The sequence below is a fragment of the Mobula hypostoma genome, chromosome 2 (genome assembly GCF_963921235.1).
Source record: "Mobula hypostoma chromosome 2, sMobHyp1.1, whole genome shotgun sequence".
Classification (NCBI taxonomy): domain Eukaryota; kingdom Metazoa; phylum Chordata; class Chondrichthyes; order Myliobatiformes; family Myliobatidae; genus Mobula; species Mobula hypostoma.
The window spans coordinates 47,721,883-47,745,949 of NC_086098.1; the positions used below are offsets into that span (position 1 = coordinate 47,721,883).

The 24,067-nt window shown below is 40.4% G+C and overlaps 1 protein-coding gene across 1 annotated transcript in view; it reads right to left on the reverse strand.

Moving 5' to 3' along the window:
- Nucleotides 1-7,821: 7,821 nt before the first annotated feature.
- ldah (lipid droplet associated hydrolase) overlaps nt 7,822-24,067 on the reverse strand; it is a 325,214-nt gene continuing 308,968 nt past the window's right edge. The window contains exon 7 of the mRNA XM_063036663.1: nt 7,822-13,279. Coding sequence (XP_062892733.1) covers nt 13,088-13,279 — 192 coding nt within the window. The 3' untranslated portion in view covers nt 7,822-13,087. The remainder of the gene's footprint in view (nt 13,280-24,067) is intronic.

A 24,067-nucleotide genomic window follows, 5' to 3' on the forward strand; every position in this document is an offset into this window, starting at 1 on the left:
GAATCAACTTGTGCACCTACTTTGGGGCCACCGACTACCTACGCATCCAATACCCACTGCATTGGGAAATGGCAGCATCAGGTAGAGAGGAGGGGTCTTCTATCTGGCAAACTCACCCCGCCCCACCCCTTGTTCCAGCACCATAGCCCAACTCTCTCTCTCTGTCCTCCTCCACACCCGTAGGCTCTACACGCACTGGCTTCAGGCGCAGCAGGCAACTTTCTGGACCAGAAGCTATGTGTGCAGCTTGAACTTCCCAATGAACCCTTCTCTGACCTCTTTTGCATCGTGGCCATTGATGGACAGCCCTTTGAGTCTGCGATGGCCTGAGCTTGCACATGGCCTGTGCTCAAGAGCGTCGGAGAGCACTGTGAGTTCATCCAGTTCCTCCTGATCGACTCACCCAACAGGCCTCCCATCTTGGGTTACCCCTGCCTCTCCACTCATAACTCTCATTTCACCTGGTCATCTGGTTCACTGCTGAGTCGGGGACTCACTTGCCAGACCACCAGCCTGCAACCTCAGTTGACTTCACCCCATAAATCCATGGAGGCGGAGGCAACCCTCGATATCACAAAACTCCCACAGGTATACCACTACCTTGCCATTGCATTCAGTAAGATGGAAGCCATCATCCTGCTGGCTTACAGACCATACAACTGCACGATCAACCTTCCTCCCTGCACCACTCCTCCCAGAGGTCATCTGTTCTCCCTCTCCCCTCCTGATACCCAAGCCATGAATGACTATATCGCTGAAGCACTACAACATGGTTTCATTCAAACATCCCAGTCCCCAGCTGTTTCAGGATTCTTCTTTGCCAAAAAGAAAGTTGGGGGTCTTCACCCCTGCATCCACTACTGTGGTTTCAACAAAATCACCATTAAGAACTGCTACACTCTCCCCTTGATGGATAGTGCATTCGTAACTTCAGATCCTCACAAAATTAGATGTACAGATCGTGTACAGCCCAATCTTCATCCACCAGGTAGATGTACAGATACACACCTTCTCTGCCACCATTTGAAATGTTTCATGGCTATCAAGCCCTGCTGTGCCCCAAGAAGAGCCAAGGGTGGATGTTCTGTTTGCCAGGGCTCTAGTGGTTGGAAGAGGGCATGGAGAGCCATCCCAGCTATCATCTGCACCTACTGCCACCAGGCCAACTGCCAGTGGTGTCCAGCCAAACTACTCCAGCCAGGGGACAGTATCTGGCTGTTTGTCCAAGATCTTCCCTTGCACATCATCTTCTGTAAGCTCCCGCCCTGCCTCTTTGGCCCTTTCATGATTACCCGTCACTGCCATCCACTTACTTGCTGTCTGCAGCTACCACCATCCTTCAGGATCACATCTACTTTCCACATGCCCTGCCTGAAGCCTATTGTCCATGGACCACTCACCCTACCTGAGCCTGCACCTCTGGAACCTAGAATAGTGGAAGTTAGTCCAGTATACATGGCTTACTAGTTGATGGATTCGCGTCATCATGGATGGGCTGTGCAGAACCTGGCTGACTGGGAAAGGTGTGGCCCAGAGGAGAGGTCCTGTGTGCCTTCCAGTTTCATCTTGGATCCATTGCTCATTAGGATTTCCGCCGGACCCATCCTGATTGCCCTGGGACATTGGGTGCCAGCCGTGGGGGAGGGAGGATTCTATCAGGTGGACTCCACCCACCTAACAGGAATCACCTGCCATTCAACAGAATCAGCAAACTCATTCATAAGGCCAGTGACGTTGTAGGGATGGAACTGGACTCTCTGATGGTGGTGTCTGAAAAGAGGATGCTGTCCAAGTTGCATGCCATCTTGGACAATGTCTCCCATTCACTACATAATGGACTGGTTGGGCAGAGACTCATTCCACCGAGATGCAACACTGAGCGTCATAGGAAGTCATTCCTGCCTGTGGCCATTAAACTTTACAACTCCTCCCTAGGAGGGTCAGACACCCTGAGCCAATAGGCTGGTCCTGGACTTATTTCCTGGCATAATTTACATATTACTATTTAATTATTTATGGTGCAACTGTAACGAAAACCAATTTCCCCCAGGATCAATAAAGTATGACTATGACTATTCATTTCCAACTTATCTCCTGCAGCCTATTTAAAACCAGCTATCATCCACAGCCCTTTTTCACTCATTGAACCAGCCAGCCTCAACCAATTGCTCCTAGCCTTCAATTACTTTGTTGCCTGTGGTGTTTAGTACTCATTCTCTCTTGTCTTGTGGCCCCTAATGGATCGGGCTGAGATAGATTAGGCAAAAGCGAGACATTTGCACGTCTCAGCTGCAGATCCGGGCAGTGGGCTTACTCAGTAGATTCTGGGCAATTATTACTTACTGACAGGGAAGTGTGACATGAACATTTTATAGCTGTATGCCTCACAAGTATTTGTGAAGAAAACGGAAGGAAATCCATTTCTGGTGAATGGAACATGTTCTTACTTCACATATTGGCCATATTTGGGTCCCTTTAATTTGCACTAGAACGTTTGTTTCACATTTCCATTCCCTGTTGGCCTCTGCAGAAGGAATCACCATTAATTAGAAAGTCAGGGATTGCAGATGCTGTCACTCTACAACAACACCCCCCACCCCCCAATATTCAAAGGTGAGCTGGACGGACTATTTTATTTTTGGACCATCAGGATATTGAGGGCTTTGGGGCTCTGGCAACCATGACTACAGAACAGTAGGGCAGACACCGAGGCTGTAGGTTTGACTTCTGCTCCCTGCTCCTTGTTCCTGTGTTCCTATGTTGCAGCTGCCTGCAAACAGAATTCACTATGAATATACTGTGGCCAGTGATCCAGTGATGGACTTTGACTGAAAATAAGCCCTGGCATTTAAAGAACACCAGACCACTTAAATTTGTCAAAAAACGAGGCTGCTCATGATTTGATAAAACAACAAATTTTATAAATAATAGAGTAAATATACGAGGGGTGATTGATAAGTTCATGGCCTAAGGTAGAAGGAGTCAGTTTGAGAAAACCTGGCACATTTATTTTTCGACATAGTCCCCTCCTACATTTACACACTTAGTCCAGCGGCGGTGGAGCATACGGATCTTGGACCTCTGAAAGTGTCCACAGCAGGGGCGATTGATAAGTTCGTGGCCTGAAGTAGAAGCAGATGAGTTATATGGCTCTCGTTACATGCACATGCAGTTCAACTCTTTGAGTGATTATGCAGAAAGTTTGAATAACACATCTCCTTCTACCCCAGGCCACGAACTTATCAATCACCCCTGATGAGTTATTAACTTCAAATTTTCTGCATAATCACTCAGAGTTGAACTGCATGTGCACGTAATGAGAGCCGTATAACTCATCTCTTTCTACCTTAGGCCATGAACTTATCAATCACCCCTCGTAAGTAAATGGAGTCAATGTTACTTTGACATTGATTATTGTTGATGTTCCATTTATTTTTTTTCGCTAAGTCCAGCTCATTAGTCCTTGCACACATTGCATCCTCTGGGATCTACCAGAACGTTCAGTGGTCAGAGTGGGCCCAGTCCTGGTTAATGAAAAAATGCTGTTCATCACCACAGTTACATCAAAGTACCTGATCTGACAGATAAAATATCCACCTGGATGACCATATCTTCACTCTGTTTTTACTTTGGGAAGGAGCACAGGTCATTGTACATCATTGCTATACCAAAGGCTTGTTTGCTTTAAAGGTATAAATCTCCCCAGTTATAAAGGAATAATTACTTCAGTGACATCATTCTCAGTTAAGGAGGAATGAACGAGATGGACTTTGGAAGTTGCTCACATGATCTAACTGCAGCCCTCACAGATAATTCTTTGGAGAAAAATCTGCTGTCTCTTTGATGGTATAACTGAGTAATTTCAGAACACTCTGACCAGAGAAATAATAAACATTTGTATTACATGAAAAGAGGAGTGGGGAACATAATGTAAAAAGTGACTTCACCATAGGGAATTAATACATTTTAAGATTTATTCCTGACTCTTATTACCTGATGAATACAAAGGCATAACAAGGCAGGATATTTTTCTTGGCTAAGTAACTTGGCACAAAACTGAGAGCAGGAAAAAAGAACCTCAGCAAATGTTGAACTAAGCCATTTAATTCCAAATTATATGGTAGCCAGATATTGAAGACAAAAACTGTAAGAGTCTGGAGGTATTCAATGGGCAATGGAGCACAGTTGTAGTAGAAGGCAAGATCATGTTTCATCATCCATAATGCATCCATGCCAAAAAAAGTGACTGTATGTGTACCACAAGTAATGACATTAAATTTCTGCCATTCCCTAGCTTTTCTCAAAAGTTTGTAATTATTTTGTGGGTTTGGCAAATCACAATCCGAAGCAAACATTAGGAAGTTTGCACATCTGCATTTCATACACTTCCTGAATAATGTTCACAACCTTTTAATAGGCCACAAATGTGCACAATCTGAAAAACTGGATGCCTATGAACTAATCAACTGCAGCTTTATGGACTCCAACATGTAGTTTTGACCTCTGAGATTTCATATCCTTAATTTTCTTTTTTCCCTTGTCTCTGTCACTGATGGGATGAATTGTGATTCAATGGCTCATGTCTATCATCTGGTACTCCTACCCATTGACCAATGCTCACGTATACTTTGGTCAAGCCATTTCACCAGAGGCACTAATGTTGAGCCCCATCTTGTTCTTAACAAACATCCAAGTGCCTGAATTTCACTGGAAATTCAGGAGCAAGACTCTGTCCAGTCTACACCCAGCCTGAAGATCACTGAAATAATAATATATCTTGACAGTCCAGGATAATTTCTTACTTCTTGAAGATTCTTGGTGGAATGTCTAATACATCGCTGCATGGATGCAAACTTCTGACTGCAGCAGTGCAGTCAACAATGTAGATGCAGGTTTAAAGGGCCAGAATAGTCCCATTAAGAGTTCCAATATTTGTTCAATTGGATTGCAAAGTGGATGGAATCATTTTGTTAGGAGAGGGAGGTCTAATCCTTGATCATAGCTTTATATAGCTATCCAGCCCATGTGCTATTTTCTGTAAGATATTTTGAAGGAGTTAGCTTGGATGCTGGCCGTGGCCTAACCAGACAACTAACATCTGCTCTGGAAGGACAGATGTCAGTCATCTTGAACAGCATCATGGCACTGAAAGGGCAGTGAAACTTATCATCTGATTTAATTTCATTTGCCAACACCTTTTTCCTTTATTATGGATTGGATAAAACTGGAAGGGTATCAGCCCTAAATATCGACTGTACTTTTTTTTTCCATAGATGCTGCCTGGCCTGCTGTGTTCCTCCAGCATTTTGTGTGTGTTACTTGGATTTCCAGCATCTGCAGATTCTCTCTTAGTAAACCGGCTTAATTTGCTTTAATCTTTAGTTGTTTACAGGTTGTAATTATTCAGCATAGAGCTAGGAAGAAGAATTAATATGCCCAGTGTTATCTGAATATGTGGATTGTTGCATTGTGAGCAGATGTGTAATGAGATTTTAGAACTGATTGCCATGTCTTTTAGCTAAATATTCGATTACGGAATATACTGCACGTGCAGAAAATAGCTCAAGATAAATTTCAGAAGAAGTGATCACTGGATACCATTTGCAGTAAATCACATGACCATGGGACATAGTTGCAAAAACAGACCGTTAAGACCTATCCACCACTTGATCATGGCTGAGTTATTTTCCCACTCAATTCCATTCTCCTGATTTCTTCCCTTAACTTTTAACACACATACTAATCAAGAACCTATCAACGCCTGCTTTATATCAATTCAACTGAAACGCATTCCAATAATCACTACCAAAGGTGTGACAGGTTCCACAATTCTTCTGTAGTGGACTAGTCTTCTTCCTTGGGGCTGGAAATTAAACATAGAAAGCCACATGATGGAAACTTAGTTGGATTTACAGTGCAATAAACCACGTTTGCCGGACTGTCATTGAATTAAGGCTGTACACATCCTTAGTCAAATCATTCTTAACTTTACAAGTGTCACACAGCATTATCTTTGTGATTCCTGGTGTTGATCCATTTGTAAAACAGGCCTCTAGCACGAGTTGTGTAACTTCTTGTTGCAAAGACCATGGCAATTGTGGGGATGACTTACAGCGGACTGAAAGGCTTGAGCATATAGACATTAAGGAAGAGGATGTGCTGGAGTTTTTGAAAAGCATTAAGTTAGGTAAGTCACAGGGAGCAAACGAGATATACCCCAGGCTACTGTGGGAAGCGAGGGAGAAGATTGCTGAGCTTCTGGCGATGATCTTTGCGTTATCAATAGGGACGGGAGAAGTACCGGAGAATTGGAGAGTTGCAAATATTGTTCCCTTGTTCAAGAAAGGTAGAAGAGATAACCCGGGAAATTATAGACCAGTGAGTCTGACTTCAGTGGTGGACAAGTTGTTGGAGAAGATCCTGAGAGGTAGGATTTATCAGCATTGGGAGAGACATAATCTGATTAGGGATAGTCAGCATGGCTTCGTCAAAGGCAGGTCGTGCCTTACGAGCCTGATTGAATTCTTTGAGGATGTAACAAAACACATTGATGAAGGTAGAGCAGTGGATGTAGTGTATATGGATTTCAGTAAGGCATTTGATGAGGTTCCCCATTCAAGGCTCCTTCAGAAAGTAAGGAGGCATGGGATCCAAGGAGACCTTGTTTTGTGGATCCAGAATTGGCTTGCCCACAGAAGGCAAAGGGTAGTTGTAGATGGTTAGTGTTCTGCATGGAGCTTGGTGACCAGTGGTGTTCAGCAGGGATCTGTTCTGGGACACTTCCTCTTTGTGAGTTTCATAATGACCTGGATGAAGAAGTAGAAGGGTGCTTTAGTAAGTTTGCTAGTGACACAAAGGTTGGGGGTGTTGTGGATAGTCTGGAGGGTTGTCAGAGCTTACAGCGGGACATCAATAGGATGCAGAACTGGGCTGAGAAGTGGCAGATGGACTTCAACCCAGGTAAGTGTGAAGTGGTTCATTCTGGTAGGTCAAATATGATGACAGAATATAGTATTGATGGTAAGACTCTTGGCAATGTGGAGGATCTGAGAAATCTTGGGGTCTGTGTCAATAGGACACTCAAAGCTGCTGTGCAGGTTGACAGTATTGTTAAGAAGGTGTATGGTGTGTTGGCATTCATCAACTGTGGGATTAAGTTCAAGAGCCAAGAGGTAATGTTACAGGTATGCAAGATCTTGGTCAGACCCCACTTGGAGTACTGTATTCAGTTTTGGTCACCTCACTACAGGAAGGATGTGGATACTATAGAAAGTGTGCAGAGGAGATTTACAAGGATGTTGCCTGGATTGGAGGGCGTACCTTTTGAGAATAGGTTGAGCGTACTTGGCCTTTTCTCCTTGGAGCGACAGAGAATGAGAGATGACCTGATAGAGGTGTATAAGTTGCTGAGGGCCATTGATTATGTGGATAGCAGGAGGCTTTTTCCCAGAGCTAAAATGAGGGGGTATAGTTTTAAGGTGCTTGGAAACAGGTACCGAGGGGATGTCAAGGGTAAGTTTTTCACACAGAGAGCTGTGAGTGCGTGGAATGCACTACCGGTGGCAGTGGTGGAAGCGGATAAAATAAGGTCTTTTAAGAACCTCTTAGATAGGTACATGGAGCTTAGAAAAATAGAGGGCTATGCACTAGGGAAATTCTAGGCAGCCTGTAGAGTAGGTTACATGGTCAGCTCAACATTGTGGACCAAAGGGCCTGTAATGTGTTGTAAGTTTCTACGTTCAATGTTGTTCTTTCCCCTTTGCTCTATGTTAGTAGTCGATGTAACAACAGAACTGGTACATTGTATTGATAAGTATTCCTTTAATCTGCAACTAGTAATGCAATTAAAATGTACAAATAGTTAAAAAATATGTTGGAGTTCTTCTGTGTTGTACATAGATGCAACAAACAATTGGCCTCTTAGAAAAAGGCTACAACAAAACTTAAATTTCAACAACCACTGTTGCTTTGCACGTAGTTCTTTATCTTACAATCCATATGATTTTAAACTTCTAGCAAGTGGAAGAAAGTGTTCAACATGACAAGTACATGGATAACAAATAATAGATCATTTCGCTGAACACACATAATAAACATGTAATTAAAGGAAACAATGGAATGCATCAGCATTGATATGCCCACTTCAAGTGGGGTAGTGGTGGGATCGAGAGGTTGGCAAAGGTAATGTTTGATAAGGTGCTGAGCACAAGAGAAGCTAAAAACATGAGGATACATAAGAAAGATGAAGCCAAGGTCAAGGGCTTTGTCAACACTTGTGCAAGGAATTAGAACTTCATCTGTTTAGCTTAAAATGTTCTGGTGCAGTTCCTAAACGGAACTACAAAGGACAATTTAAAACTGTGCCACACACCTTAAACAATTTTGGCTTCTTAAAGGAGGTACATAATAGTTTGCTTCTGCCAGGATTACTAGGCAACTGAGGATAGTGCAACATTTCTCCATTTATCGTGGTCTATGGTATACAGCTTAGCATCTCTCACAAGGATTTTGAATTGTGCTGTGGATTCACCAATTCAGACCTTTGGATTAACTGTGATTATTTTATTTCCTTCTAAAAGTTTTCACATGCAGATTTTTAGCAGAGGGGTGAATTAAAATGACAGATTTGGGACAGTTGTTGCTGGTCAGGGAGCAGTCTAATATTTATACCTCTTCATTCCAATAACTGGAGTAGTTATTGAACACAAAACCTCCATCAGTGGATATGGTGCCACCACTTGAAGTGTTATCCTGAAACTTATTAGGAACTGATCAGTCAGTTCCATTAGAGGTAACTGGGACCCATTCACCTCACTTACATCTCACTGGAGGAACACTTAAGAGGTGGACAGAATTGGGAAGAAAAGCATGCACTACAGATAGATTGCTGATTAGCAATGAGATTTCATCTACAGGTGGTGAAAAACAGGCTGATCCAACAGAAAAGAAGTTTTATGTGGGTTTTATTTTATCAGAATCAGAATTATTATCACTGGTAAATGTTATGAAATGTGTTGTTTTGCTGCAGCACTATCATGAATTATGTGAAAATACTATAAATTACAAGATATCATAAACTTTAAAAAGTAGTGCAAAAGGAGAGCAAAAATAGTGAGATAACATTCATGGGTTCATTATCCGTTTGATGGCAGAGGGGAAGAAGCTGGTGCTGAAACGGTGAGTGCATGTTGTTCAGTCTCCTGTACTGCCTCTCTGATAGTAGTAATGAGGAAAGGCCATGTCCTAGGTGATGGGGTCTTTAATGTCGTGCCACCTTTTTCAGGCATTGCTTTTTGAAGATGTCTTTGATGATGGGGACAGTATGAGGTGGGAGCTCATTAGGGTTTATGGGCTGTACATTGAGGGCAGCAATGTTCTGGTTCCACAGGAAAAGGCTAATAATGAAACATTTGTCTAATTATATCTTGTCTGAAACTTGCACTAATTTGGAAACTCATTCAGAAAGCACAGCATTCATAATCTGCATTTTTTTTTGCTGTCTTTCTACTCTTTGTTGCTTATTTGCAGGATAGGGTTGTGACACTCATTAATAGCAATAATAATCTGATGAACTCTGGTGACTATTCTGTAAAACCGCTACTGAGGGCCCAACAACAGAAATGCTGTTTCAGGGTAATGAAGATTTGTTCCAAGAAAACAAATATCCTCTCTGGAGATTTTGGTCTTCACTATATAGATAAATAGATACTTTATTGATCCCTAAGGAAGTTAGAGTATCACAGTAGCATTACAAGTGCACACATAAAAATATTAGAAGAGACATAGAAAGAATAAAAACTAAGTTACCACCATCTAACGGGAGAGGTTCATCACTTCTCTGGCTATAGGTTGTCTCATTATAGAGCCTGAAGGCCGAGAGTAAGAGTGACCTCATATAGTGCTTTTTGGAGCAGCACAATTGACTTAGTCTATTACTAAAAGTGCTCCTCTGTTCAGCCAAGGTGGCCTGCAGAGGGTGAGAAACATTGTCCAGAATTGCCAGGATTTTCTGTAGGGTCCTTTGTTCCACCACAGCCTCCAGTGTGTTCAGTTTGACTCCCATAACAGAGCCAGCCTTTCTAATCAGTTTATTGAACCTGTTGGCATCATCCATGTTGATGCCGAGTAAACCACCATATAGAAGATTGTACTGGCGACAAGACTGGTATAACATGTGAAGGAGAGGCCTGCATACTCCAAAGGACCTCAGTCTCCTCAGGAAGTAGAGGCAACTCTGGCCCTTCTTGGAACATCATCACGTAGAGAGGAGGAGCAATGGAGAAATATTCTTTGCACCAGGATGCCAGAAGGACAATCCTGGAAAAACAGGAAGTAGCAAAAAACTGACTGTGTGTAGTCATTCACCACATACTTGGAAGGTTCAGAGTTCACAGACAAACACAGAATGGTTTAAAATATTTTTTTCCAGCTAAGATTGCAAGAAGTAGAAGCCTTTCTCAAGATGAGAACAGTGTCTTTCATGTTCAGAGCATCACAAGACTGGATGGAAGAGAAGATTTTTCTCCTGATGATCATTGCCAGTATTCAGGCAACCTGGTACAGTTGAGGATGCCCACAGGATCTTCCTTGCATTCAAATATCTCAGAGCCATTCATTATCCGTCCTTCTCTCATGTCTGCTTGGCTGCCAAACATTCTCATTAATAGTACCTCAGATTGGCCATTACAATGATCTACTTTGAGTATTAATCATTGGAGGCTTTCAGAAGAAACCCACTGAGCAGCACATAACTACACCCTCATAAACACATGAGATGCTGCAGATGCTGGAAGTCTTGAGCAACAGTCACAAAGTGCTGGAGGAAATCAGCAATTCAGGCAGCATCTATGGAGGGGAATAAACAGTCAGCATTTCAGGCTGTGGCCCCTCATGTCTGACCCACCACCTAGCTCCAGAAGACCAGACAACTGGGGAAGAAGAGGGAGAAGTCATTCTCCCCTTGATTCTGCAAAGGTATCACCACAGATCCTGGTAAAGAGGACAGCAGGAGCAGGTCATAAGGGTGTACTTCATATTGAAAGATCACTGTCACTGGTGGAAGGCAGTCAATTTAGATGCAAAGTGAAGCCAGGATGCGAGTTCCCAAAGGCGCAAAGGGGGAGTTTAGGTATTAGTATTACTCTGGAGGGGCCTGATGTAGTTTGCTACATTCAGTGGATATGAATGCATTGGCAAATACCCAGTGTATTGACTAGACTGTCTCATAGAACGTATGAAATGACAGAAAGCATGAAAAGGTCCATTACCAGCATTGATCAAGAAGTTGCTGTATTGTCAGGAGCGTCCTCTAGTAATATACTGCATTTCTTCATGTGCTGATATCAACACTTCTGCACTGCAGCCAGCTCCAAGATGCAGACTTGTAGGCACTTTGGATGCGGTCTCATCATTTGGAGCGGAACAAATATTTGGCCTGAAGGAGGCAAAATTGAAACCATAAATAATGGCAATGCAGTAAATTTATTAATGGAGCTTGCCTTAGAAATATCAGTGAAATAAATTATCACTTAGAAAACACTGATTTGCTACTTTACTGGAACCCACTGTAGATTATTTGAGCGGCTGACTTGTTTGCTTGGAGGATTGTGCGAGATTGAGTTTTGGTTAGAAAATCATTTGAGAGTGTCTTGGGGGACTGCTTCTGTAAAGGATAGACGCTGCTTACTAACAACTTGCTGTAAGGTTTTGACTAGTGGATAAATATATGCATAGTTATGCTGTGGTTATCTTTCTAGGGCTTTCATCACTGGAACTACAGACACACATCTCAGCTACCTTAACATGGTCACTGAGGTTTCACAGGTTTTCTCAGTGTAAAACTGAAGTACAGATAGAAATACTTGAAAATATATTTTCCTCTTTCTAATTTAAAGTGTACTCAATTCTGGGTGTATGCAACTTATATTCCACCAATAAAGAGAAGTATAGAGTGTAGGAAGTGACAGGAAGGCCACAAATTTTATTAAGAAAGTAAATTTATATCTGCAGTGCTCCCATGGTGAAGTGGAAAGGGAGCACAAGTTCAAATCAAGTGAGTGCTCCACTGCTCAATACAAGAGGACATGGCTTTAAGGTAAGGGGTGGGAAGTTCAAGGGGGAAATTAGAGGAAGGTTTTTTACTCAGAGAGTGGTTGGCGCGTGGAATGCACTGCCTGAGTCAGATACAATAGTGAAGTTTAAGAGACTACTAGACAGGTATATGGAGGAATTTAAGGTGGGGGGTTATATGTGAGGCAGGGTTTGAGGGTCGGTACAATATTGTGGGCCGAAGGGCCTGTAATGTGCTGTATGTTCTATGAGTTTCCATTCACTTTTGTGATGTCATTATGGCGATGCTGTAATAAAGGTTCTCCAAATGAAAGAAATCAGGATTTTTTTGTAGGGGTGCGAAAGGGGCAACTTATTAAAGTTCAGACAATGGTGATGGGGTGGGGTTTGGGAAGCTGATAATGGAATCTTTACAAGGTCAATGAAGCATTGTATTTGAGACAAATGTTTGTTCCTGGAACAATTTCCAGATACAATTACACAGGGCTTGCCATTATAGAAATATCTTAATTACTAATTTGGCCTTGACAGACTTTGAGTTAGATAAGATTTGATAGATGATAGTTTAACAAATACAAAATAATGATCTTAAAACATATTTTAATAGTTTTCCATGCCAGAGTTTGGCAGAGCTTGGAAAAGTTGCATCAATGCTTTTCAACAAAACTAAAATAGCCCTTTGATTGAAAATTAAAATTAATCTAATGAATTACAAATTGACAGTAAATGTCAACAATCATTAACTGTAAAATGACCCTGATATAAAACAGGTTTACTTTTTCAGAGATTATGCATAGATACAAAAATTACACTGCAATCACAAATATTTTGAAAGCTTTAGCAACCGATTATTCATTCAAGCAAATAACTTTCCAAGTCTGCCTGGGAGACATGTCTAAAAGTTAATATTTTTAAATAATCTAGGCATAGTTATTTTCTAGAACATATTGGAATCCTAAGAGTATTTAATGTAAATAAAATTATTTATTTTGTACATCACACACATTCTATGTTCCTATTACAAGTTTGCAAGATCTGCTTTTAACCACTCCATAACCATCTGAGCGACTTCTACATTGGCATCTAAAACAAAGGCATGACGAATTCCTTTTTGGCAAAGAAGAATAGTTCCTTCAGGAAAGCATCTCTTCATATCTTCGTAATATGTTACAGGGCACCAGTGATCGTTGGATCCATAGTAAAAGATAAGCTAAAATGGAGACACAATTGCAGATTGTCAGTAATGATGTGGTTACCGAGTTCACAGCTATTTAATGACCTATTTAACACTAGACCCTGACATACTTAAAAACTATTATAAGACATAATTTCCAATGTTAAATTTTGATGTCTAGAAAATGTTGTGTTCAACCAAATGGGAGGTGAAGAATAATTCAGTTCTGTGACTCGATTCAAATTAGGGAGGGTGTGATGGAGAGACAGGCATGTGCCTTGAATTGAGCTTGGAGAGATTCGGTAGAAGGATAAAGCTTGCATTGCAAATTGAGGTTCCTACTTAGTCATAGAGTCATGGAAAACTACAGCCCAGAAGCAGAAACCTGCATTTCAAATTGAAGTTCCTAATTTTGGAAATACCTTACAGTTTAATCTCATATTGCCAAATTTCTGGTCCAATGTGAGTTTGACAAATAGAGTGGGAAAAATCATGAAATGGAACATCAGGCTTGTGCTCGAATTGAAATGGGGGAGGGAGTGTGGAGCTGTGTCTTCAGTCAGTGTTGAAGTGGATGGGAAAGGCTCTAAACCTTGAGTCAGGGTTTTACCCAAAAGAGGTCACAATCCAGTGCAGCTCTAGGTTGATTGAGTTGCCTGACAGTTGCTTCCAGGACAACAAAGTCCAGCCTCCTTTGCTTTCTTTGAAAGAACTACTGCTTAGGGAATGATACCATCTAGTACACCCTTAACTCAGAAATCCAGCTGAGGGATGAAAGTGACCTATCAAGTTTCCAGAGAGTAGCAAAATGATAGAGAAATGTTTGTTATCATATATGTAAATAGTTCTAGATTTGAAATTGCCTAAGATTGAAAAAAATCAGCTTTAAATGACTGAATTTTTGTTAGAATCCACTAGAACAGAATATACTTTTAAAAAAAATCTGTTCATATCATCAAGTAAGGTAGTAGCCACTTCTAAAAATATACTTTCCAAATACACTTTAAACACACATCACATCCTATTTATCAACTGTGCTTGGCACATCATTTTCTTCAGTTTTAGACAGGTGATCTTATAAGTTATATTACTGTGTTGGCTTTCATAAAGCTTGTGAATATATTTTTAAAATTTTCATTACTTAAGTAGACACTGGAAACTTTACAAGTATAATTGCAGTGAAGATTATGCTGCAAAGAACTACTTACAATGTATGCTATGAAGATTCCTACAAAAAAATTGCGAAATAATTACTAGAACTTTCTTTACAGCATTCAAGGGATTTTTCAACTGAATATAGTTTGAAAACTATAATTATGAAAAGCTTAGCAACTTATCTCATACGTGGATTGCTTATTTTATATTTTTGCTTCAGATTTCTAGTGACAGGGAAACAACAGCTGTCTTAACAAAACTGTTTCAGAGTACTTAATAAATAATCAAAGTACTTAAAGCCATTAATTATTTATTAAGCCTTCTATTTATTTTTAATTAGTTAGAATAATGCACTTAACTTCCCGCAGGAAGAATATAAATATTATCTTTTTACAATTGTTTTGGAAACAAGTGGACAAAAGTTCAGAATCCAGACTGCCCAAATGACTAGGTACTTGGCTAGAACGTTGTCAGAATACGTCACTGGGCAGGGCTTGGAATGATTGCATCTCAACATAGATATTATTCTTGGCCAGATTTTGGACATTCTTGGAACCCAAAATGAGCATAAGTTGATCCACCATTCACTTTTAATCCATAAAAAAGAACGTGATTTATTGGGTGCCTTGAGAAACAGAGCACAATAAAGTATAGATTTACAGCTTTTAGCAAAGCATTTGCATTTCTAGTTCAAATGAGACCGTATTAATGAAATGCCATTTTATATATATTAAGTATTAATTCAATATATATGGTTTGCAAAATTATACTTAGTGGATTCAAATCTTACTATGATTCAGAATTCAGTAGTTAATAGCTAGTGAAAGAAAAGGGGGTACTTACAACTCCTCCCTTGGAGGGTCAGACACCCTGAGCCGATAGGCTGGTCCTGGACTTATTTCATAATTTACTGGCATAATTTACATATTACTATTTAACTATTTATTACTATTTTCTATTACTATTCTATTACTATTTATTATTTCTATGACTATTACTATTTACTAATAGTAATATTACTATTACTATTACTATTTATTATTTATGGTGCAACTGTAACGAAAACTAATTTCCCCCGGGATCAATAAAGTATGACTATGACTATTTTTCAGGTGCAAAATCCAGTGATGCAGGGGCAGAACAGATACCAAGGGAATTGAAAAACTGGCCCAAATTCACATGACCAGATCTATCAGATTTTTGTTCCATGTGCAATTTTCCAGCAGCTTCTTAGACTGGTTGGTCTTGCTGAGAAGGCAACATAACTGCATTTGAATATAATAAAATACCATAATTAAACCCATTTGCTTCAAACAATATTGGATTATGTGGTATTCATTGACAGCTTCGTGAATGATGGGACTTTAAAATGGCCAAATATTTTAACTGCTTTGCATTCCTAATTTCCTGTTTCGACTTTATTTCTCTGGCATGCTTGTGCATAAAATTGCTCATTAAAAAAAGATAATCTTTTGCCCATCACATACTATTGAAATCAAAAATTAGCTAAAATATTTCTGCTGAGCATCTGTAATAGAAACATCTGTGCAATTTCAGCAGGAAAAGATTGGGAACACGAGGAGTTCCCAGTTTCAGAGGAGCCCATGGAGAAATAAATGTAGAACCCCAAGATAATGATGCTCACTGATTTTAAGTCAAAATCAAAGTCCAGCTTATCATTATTTGCGTAAGCACTTCATGCACAAGTGCAATGAAAAACTTCCTTGCCGCAGCATCACACGCACGTAGGATCGTATAAACAGAATTCACAAGGAAACATAAATATAAACTATACACAAGAAAACACAATTAGAGCAAAAATGGTCGATCTTATGCAAAATGGTCATGAAGTTGCTGAACTAGTGATTAGGGTTTTGCTGGATGGTTGAAGGAAAGTAGCTGTTTTTAAAGCTGGTGATGTGGGACTTCAGGGATAGTAACTGTGAAAAGATGGTCTGGCCCGGGTGATGGGGATGATTGATGATTGATGTTGCCTTCTTCAGGCAGCACCTCCTGTAGATGCTGCCAATGGTGGGGATGGAGGGATGTAAAGATGCTGGTGTGTCTCCGGGCACAGGACATTTCATCTGACATGCAAATGCCCAGGAATTTAAAGCTGCTGACTCTCTTCACTGTTGATCACCCAATGTAGACTGGCACATGGTCACCCTCCTTCCCCTTCCTGAAGTCAACAATCAGCTCTTTCGTTTTTCTGACTGTTAGCGGCTGTATCTTGCAGCCCCTTTCAACCAGGTGACCTATTTCCATAAGACCATAAGAGCAGAATTAGGCCATTTGGCCCATCGAGTCTGCTCCACAATTTTATCATGGCTGATCCAATTTTACTCTGAGCCCCAATCTCCTGCCTTGTCCACGCATCCCTTCATGACCTGACCAATCAATAATCTATCAACCTCTGCCTTAAATATACATAAAGACTTGGTCTTCATAGCTGCCTGTGGCAAAGAATTCCCCTCTATTCTGATGCTGTGTGCTCAGGCCTTAGACTATTCCACCATAGGAAACATCCTCTCCACATCCACTCTTTCAAAGCCTTTCAACATTTGATAGGTTTCAGTGAGGTCACCCCTTATTCTTCTGAATTCAAGTGAATACAGGTACAGAGCCATCAAACACCCTTCATATGACAAGCCATTCAATCCTGGAATTATTTTCATGAACCTCCTTTGAACCCTCTCAGTTTTAACACATCTTTTCTAAGATAAAGGGCCCAAAACTACTCACAATACTCCAAGTGAGGCCTCACCAGTGCTTAATAAAGTCTCAACATTACATCTTTGCTTTTATATTCCTGTCCTCTTGAAATGAATGCTAACATCACATTTGTTTTCCTCACCACAGACTCAAACCTGCAAATTAACCTTTAGGAAATCCTGCACAAGGACTCCCAAGTTCCTTTGCACCTCATTTTTTTTGTATTTTCTCTGTAGATATAAAGCCGTAGATAACAGTATATGGATTTCAGCAAGGCATTTGATAAGGCATCCCATGCTAGGCTTATTGAGAAAGTAAGGAGGCATGGGATCCGAGGGGACCTTGCTTTCTGGATCCAGAACTGGCTTGCTCACAGAAGGCAAAGAATGGTTGTAGATGGGTCATATTCTGCATGGAGGTTGGTGACCAGTGGTGTGCCTCAAGGATCTGTTCTGAGACCCCTTCTTTTTGTGATTTTTATAAATAACCTAGATGAGGAAGTGGAGGGATGGGTTAGTAAATTTGCAGATGACACAAAGGTTGGGGATGTTGTGGATAGTGTGGAGGGCTGTCAGAGGTTAAAGCAGGACATTGATAGGATGCAAAACTGCTGAGAAATGGCAGATGGAGTTTAACCCAGATAAGTGTGAGGTGGTTCATTTTGGTAGGTCAAATATGATGGCAGAATATAGTATTAATGGTAAGACTCCTGGCAGTGTGGAGGATCAGAGGGATTTTGAGGTACCTGTCCAAAGGATATTCAAAGCTGCTGTGAAGGTTGACTGTGTGGTTAAGAAGGCATACGGTGCATTGGACTTCATTAGTCGTGGGATTGAGTACTGTTACAGCTACATAGGACCCTGGTCAGACTCCACTTGGAGTACTGTGCTCAGTTTTGTTCACCTCACTACAGGTAGGATGTGGAAACTATAGAAAAGGTGTAGTGGAGATTTACAAGGATGTTGCCTGGATTGGGCAGCATGCCTTACGAGAGTAGGTGGTGAACTTGGGCTTTTCTCTTTGGAGCAACGAAGGATGAGGGGTGACCTGATAGAGGTGTATAAGATAATGAGAGGCATTGATCATGTGGATAGTCAGAGGCTTTTTCCCTAGGGCTGAAGTGGCTAACACGAAAGGGCACATTTTTAAGATGCTTGGAAGTAGGTACAGAGGGGATGTCAGGGGTAGGTTTTTTTATGCAGAGAGTGGAGAGTGCATGGACTGGGCTGCCGGCGACTTAGGTGAAGGCGGATACAATAAGGTCTTTTAAGAGACTCCTGGAGAGGTACATGGAGCTTAGAAAAATAGAAGGCTATGGGTAACCCTAGGTAATATCTAAAGTAAGTACAAGTTCGGCACAGATTGTGGGCTGAAGGGCTGTAGGCTTTTTCTATATATCTTGAAGAGTGGAGTGGCGTTTGCAATTTTCCAGTCTTCCGGAATCATTCCAGAATCTTGTAATTCTTGAATGATCATTACTAATGCCTTCACAATCTCTTCAGCCACCTATTTCGGAACCCTGGGGTGTACACCAACTGGTCCAGGTGACTTATCTACCTTCAGGCCTTTCAGTTTGCCAAGAACCTTCTCTCTAGTTATGGTAGCTTCACACCCTTCATGACCCGTGACACCTGGAACTTCCACCATACTACTAGTGTCTTTCACAAAATACTTTTGCTGATGCAAAATACTTATTCAGTTCATAGAACCACAGAACATTACAGCACAGAAACAGGCCTTTTGGCCCTTCTTGGCTGTGCTGAACCATTTTTCTGCCGAGTCCCACTGACCTGCACACGGACCATATCCTTCCATACACCTCTCATCCATGTACCTGTCCAAGTTTTTCTTAAAAGTTAAAAATGAGCCCACATTTACCACTTCATCTGGCAGCTCATTCCACACTCCCATCACTCTCTGTGTGAAGAAGCCCCCCCCACCCCCATTGTTCCCTTTAAACTTTTCCCACTTCACCCTTAACTCATATCCTCTGGTTTTTTTCTCCCCTAGCCTCAGTGCAAAAAGCCTGCTTGCATTCACTCTATCTATACCCATCATAACTTTATATACCTCTCTCAAATCTCCCCTTATTCTTCTACGCTCCAGGGAATAAAGTCCTAACCTATTCAACCTTTCTCTGTAACTCAGTTTCTCAAGTCTCAGCAACATCCTTGTAAACCTTCTCTGCACTCTTTCAACCTTATTAATATCCTTCCTGTAATTTGGTGACCAAAACTGTATACAATACTCCAAATTTGATCTCACCAATGCCTTATACAACCTCATCATAACATTCCAACTCTTATACTCAATACTCAATAAAGGCCAACGTACCAAAAGCTCTCTTTACGACCCTATCTACCTGTGATGCCACTTTTAGGGAATTTTGTAGCTACTTTTAGGGAGTTTTGTATCTGTATTCCCAGAACCCTCTGTTCTACTGCACTCCTCTGTGCCCTACCATTTACCTTGTATGTTCTACCTTGGTTTGTCCTTCCAAAGTGCAATACCTCACACTTGTCAGTATTAAACTCCATCTGCCATTTTTCAGCCCATTTTTCCAGTTGGTCCAAATCCCTCTGCAAGCTTTGAAAACCTTCCTCACTGTCCACTACACCTCCAATCTTTGTATCATCAGCAAACTTGCTGATCCAATTTACCACATTATCATCCAGATCATTGTATAGATGACAAATAACAATGGACCTAGCACTGATCCTTATGGCACACCACTAGTCACAGGGGTGATCTTCATCTTCCATTTCCTTGTCCCCCATTACTACCTCTCCAGCATCGTTTTCCAGCAATCCAATATCCACTCTTGAGTATCTTTTACACTTTATGTATCCGAAGCAACTTTTTGTATTTCAGTCTGATAAGTTAATTCATCACCATCTTTGAATCATCCAACAACAATTGTGTTGTTGGCAGATCTGAACATGGCATGGAGCTGTGTTTAGCCACACGATCATGTATGTTTGGAGAGTAGAGGAGGGACTCAGTACGCGGCTTTGAGGTGCACCTGTGCTGAAGTTCAGTAATGATGCGATGTTATCAATCCACATTGACTAAGTTTTGCCAATGAGGAAGTTGAGGATTCAGTTGTAGAGAAGGTAACTAAGTCTTAAAACTTCATGATGAGTTTGGATTTAAATTGTTCCAAATTAAAAGAAGAGATTGGGATTTGAGGTTGGAGAGGATGGAAGGGATGGACTACATGTTATATTTACAGTAATGATGTGTACTTCATTTTCAGTAGCTTGAACGATAAGCTCTGTCCAGTTGGAAGATACAGGACAGAGTTATGACAGGCATCTAGATTGGCATGTTTCAGGGAAAGGAAACCTATTCAGACATTTAAATTATTGTTCACACCTGTTTTTGGTTATGAGTGAAGCTTTCGAGCTTGATGGGCATATTTGCTGGGGTGATGTGACCTCAGGTTCCTCCTCGCGTGGACTAAATTAATGCAGGAAAAAGCACAGCAGGTTTAGGGCCAGAGAGGTCCCACGGGTGCAAAGCAGAAGTTCTTGGCCTAAATACAGAACTACAACAAGGCATACTGGTTTCCCTCAATTAGCTGACAAAAAGCTATTTGAAATACTCCAGGTATGGTCTCATTAGTCCCTGCAGTTGCAATAAGACTTGTACCAATATATTTCAACTTCTTTGAAATACAGACCAGTATGACTGCACAGAAATATTAATGTTATTTACTGAGAACATAAAGGCTATTGTGATAATTTTACTTTCTGATAACAATAAATTATTATTTCCAGGAGCAAAATGACTGGCTACTGCATGCTGAGAAGTAACTAGTAAAGATTAAAAATTAGGTTTATTTTACATATGCACATTGAAACATCGAAACATACAGTGAAATACATCATTTTGTGTCAACATCCAATGCAGTCAGAACAATATGCTAGGGCAGTCTGCAAGTGTTACTATGTTTCTGCTCCAACATAGCATAGCCTCAACTCACTAACGGAACCCTAATGTATGTCTTTGGAAGGTAGGACCAAACTGGAGCACCTGGAGAAATCCACACAGTCACATGGAGAATATACACTCTTCTTACAGACAGCAGCGGTAATCAAACCCTGATCAGTGATTACTGGCGCTATAAAGTGATTGTGCCAACTGCTACAATTCCTTTGGGACACCATAAACAAGATCCAAGAGAAACAATATTCTTGCATCCTTAGCTATAAATTTGATGTGAACCAAGTGCTTATTGAAGATGTGTTTTATGTGGAAGTTACTTGGAAGTAATTCCATTCCTGCAACCAACAATACCTGTGTAACATTTTGTCTTAGGCTACGAACTGATAAATAATATCAACTACACACAGGTGATGATATCAGTCTCATGAGGATATCAATGCCATTGGGACTAGTCGGTTGGAGTTAGTCTGTGATAATTCCATGGCCTTCTTTTAGAACAGATCTCTTTACTAACTTGGGAGAACTGTTCTCATGCTCTACCAGTATTCTCTGCTGGAACAGCAGCACATTGAATTCGCTCTGAATGTTATTACAGAAATAACTCGTCTCATTGGATTCTGGATAACATGACAATATACACTTAGTGGTCACTTTATTAGGTAAACCTGTACACCTGGTCATTAATGCAAATATCTGATCAGCCAATCACGTGGCAGCAAAACAACACATAAAAGCATCACACACAAAATGCTGGAGGAACTCAGCAGGCCAGGCAGCATCTATGGGAAAGATAAAACAGTCAATGTTTCGACTGTTTACTCTTTTTCACAGATGCTACCTGGTCTGCTGAGTTCCTCCATCATTGTGTGTGTGTTTCTTGGATTTTCAGCATTTCCAGTTTTCTCATCTTTGTACATAAAAGCATGCAGGCATGGTTAATAGGTTCACCTGTTGCTCAGACCAAACATCTGAATGGGGAAGAAATGCGATCTAAGTGGCTTTGACTGCGGAATGGCAAAGAACACAAAATGCTGGAGGTCAGGCAGCATCCATGGAAATGAAAAACGGTCAACGTTTTGGGCCGAAACCCTTCATCAGGACCAAAAAATGATGATAAGTTCTGAAGGCATATATAGCAACAAGTGGGCCCTAAATTTATTATAGTGCGTTCTGCCAAACATCTTGCATAATTCTGTTTAAACCTACTTTGAAATGGCAGGGACCTTGTTGCATTGAGTCTGGACATCTGAAGGAATTTTCTTTTGGCCTTGTAAGAGGTGGAACTGCTGTCCAACCCTTACAAGAGTAGTGACACTGAACTCAATCTCCATCAAACTTAACATGTCAGCCTGCTTGAGATGGCTTAAATCATGATTATTTTATTCCCTCCCACTGCAGCAATGAAAGCTTATTTTAAAAATATTGTTAAAAAAGCTTTGTAATGAAAAATATTCAGAACAATGGTATAGGATAAAATTAAAGATGAAAACATAACATTTCCTGTCAGTATGATCTCAATCTCATTTTGTTTATGCCAAGCACCTGTCTATTCTCTATAGAATAAGCCCAAGTCTATCTGCCTCTATCCATTTTAGTATCAGCTTTGTACATCAAACACAGCCTTTTTAAGCATTGTTTTGGCTACCTAATTGGATATCCCTTGATGCAACCAAGTTAATAAGCAGATCTCAGGAGCTGGTGTCAAATATGCTGTCAAAAATAACCACTAAAAGATCAGAAAGTAAATTTGAATCATTATGGCACCCTGTAAGTTAACAGCTGGAGAGTATTCACACTTGGGAGTCAGGAGCCTGGCTACTTTTATGGGTAGAGATTAGTTTGGTCTTATAGTTCAATAAAGGCTTGAGAAACTTGGCTATATTATAGTTCAGTAGGAAATTCATTTTCTTCCAAAATTCTGCAGTTTTTGAGCCACGCAAACAGGTTGAGGGAATTCCAGGAAAACTGAAGCTAATGTAAGTCATTACAACATCTTTTAAGTCATTCATACAGAAAAAGAACTATATTGATCCATCAATAATGAAAAAATGTTGAATATACCAAAAATTTGAGATTTATGTTTCCAGTGTGAAAAGAAAATCATTGCTTTTCTCTAAATTGGTTATTTATAAATCTTAGGTTCATGGATTCTGCACCACAACTGTTAAAAAAGAATTGCTAATCAAGGAGCGTTTAGCTAATTTTTAATGCCCAGGAAAGGACTAAAGTGACCCACGATCGTAAGATTAAACCTTAAATAACAGAAGGAAAAATAAAACTAGAACAAGAAATCGGAAGTTAATTATCAAGGCTGTGGCTGTTTATTTTGAAGAAATCAAGCAACTTAGGTGCAGAAATATTGCTAATAAACATTCCATACCCAGATGAAAGACAAGTTTGAAAATGGTCTATTACACTTAGTAATGGAAAGCACTCTTGGGGAATACAATGAGTTACATCTATCACTAGAAGTGATTAGGGTGTCTCCTGTACTACTGCATGCTTCCAGCTGTTATCCATCTGGTTTAAATCCTGCCACTATATCATATAAAAAAGTCTATGGAGTACACTTGAGGATCTTTTCTAAATAGTTAAATATTCCAAAATACAATTTTGAAATCTCATAATTCCAAGACAAATTTTCACAAAAGCATCACTGGAGATAAAGACTCTGCATCACTGCAACCAACTTGTTTTTATGAAAGCCTTCATTGTAGCTATGTAAATAGAATTAATGACAATAGTTTGGTCTTTGATGCAGCATGTGGTCAAGAATAAAACAAAACTATGACTTCTTCTTGTTATTGTCTCCTTTTTCTTGTCTGTTATTCTGTTTCCCAAGTTTTGTTGAACATAGTTTATTCCTGTTGCTGTTCAATATGATAACTTTGTTCTTACCTACAAATCTCTGCTTTACTGATTCCCTCTCTTTCTGAAATACCTTCTTTCAAATCTTATCTTCATTAATATACTTAGGTAATATATCTCCCTGTTCAATGCCCAATT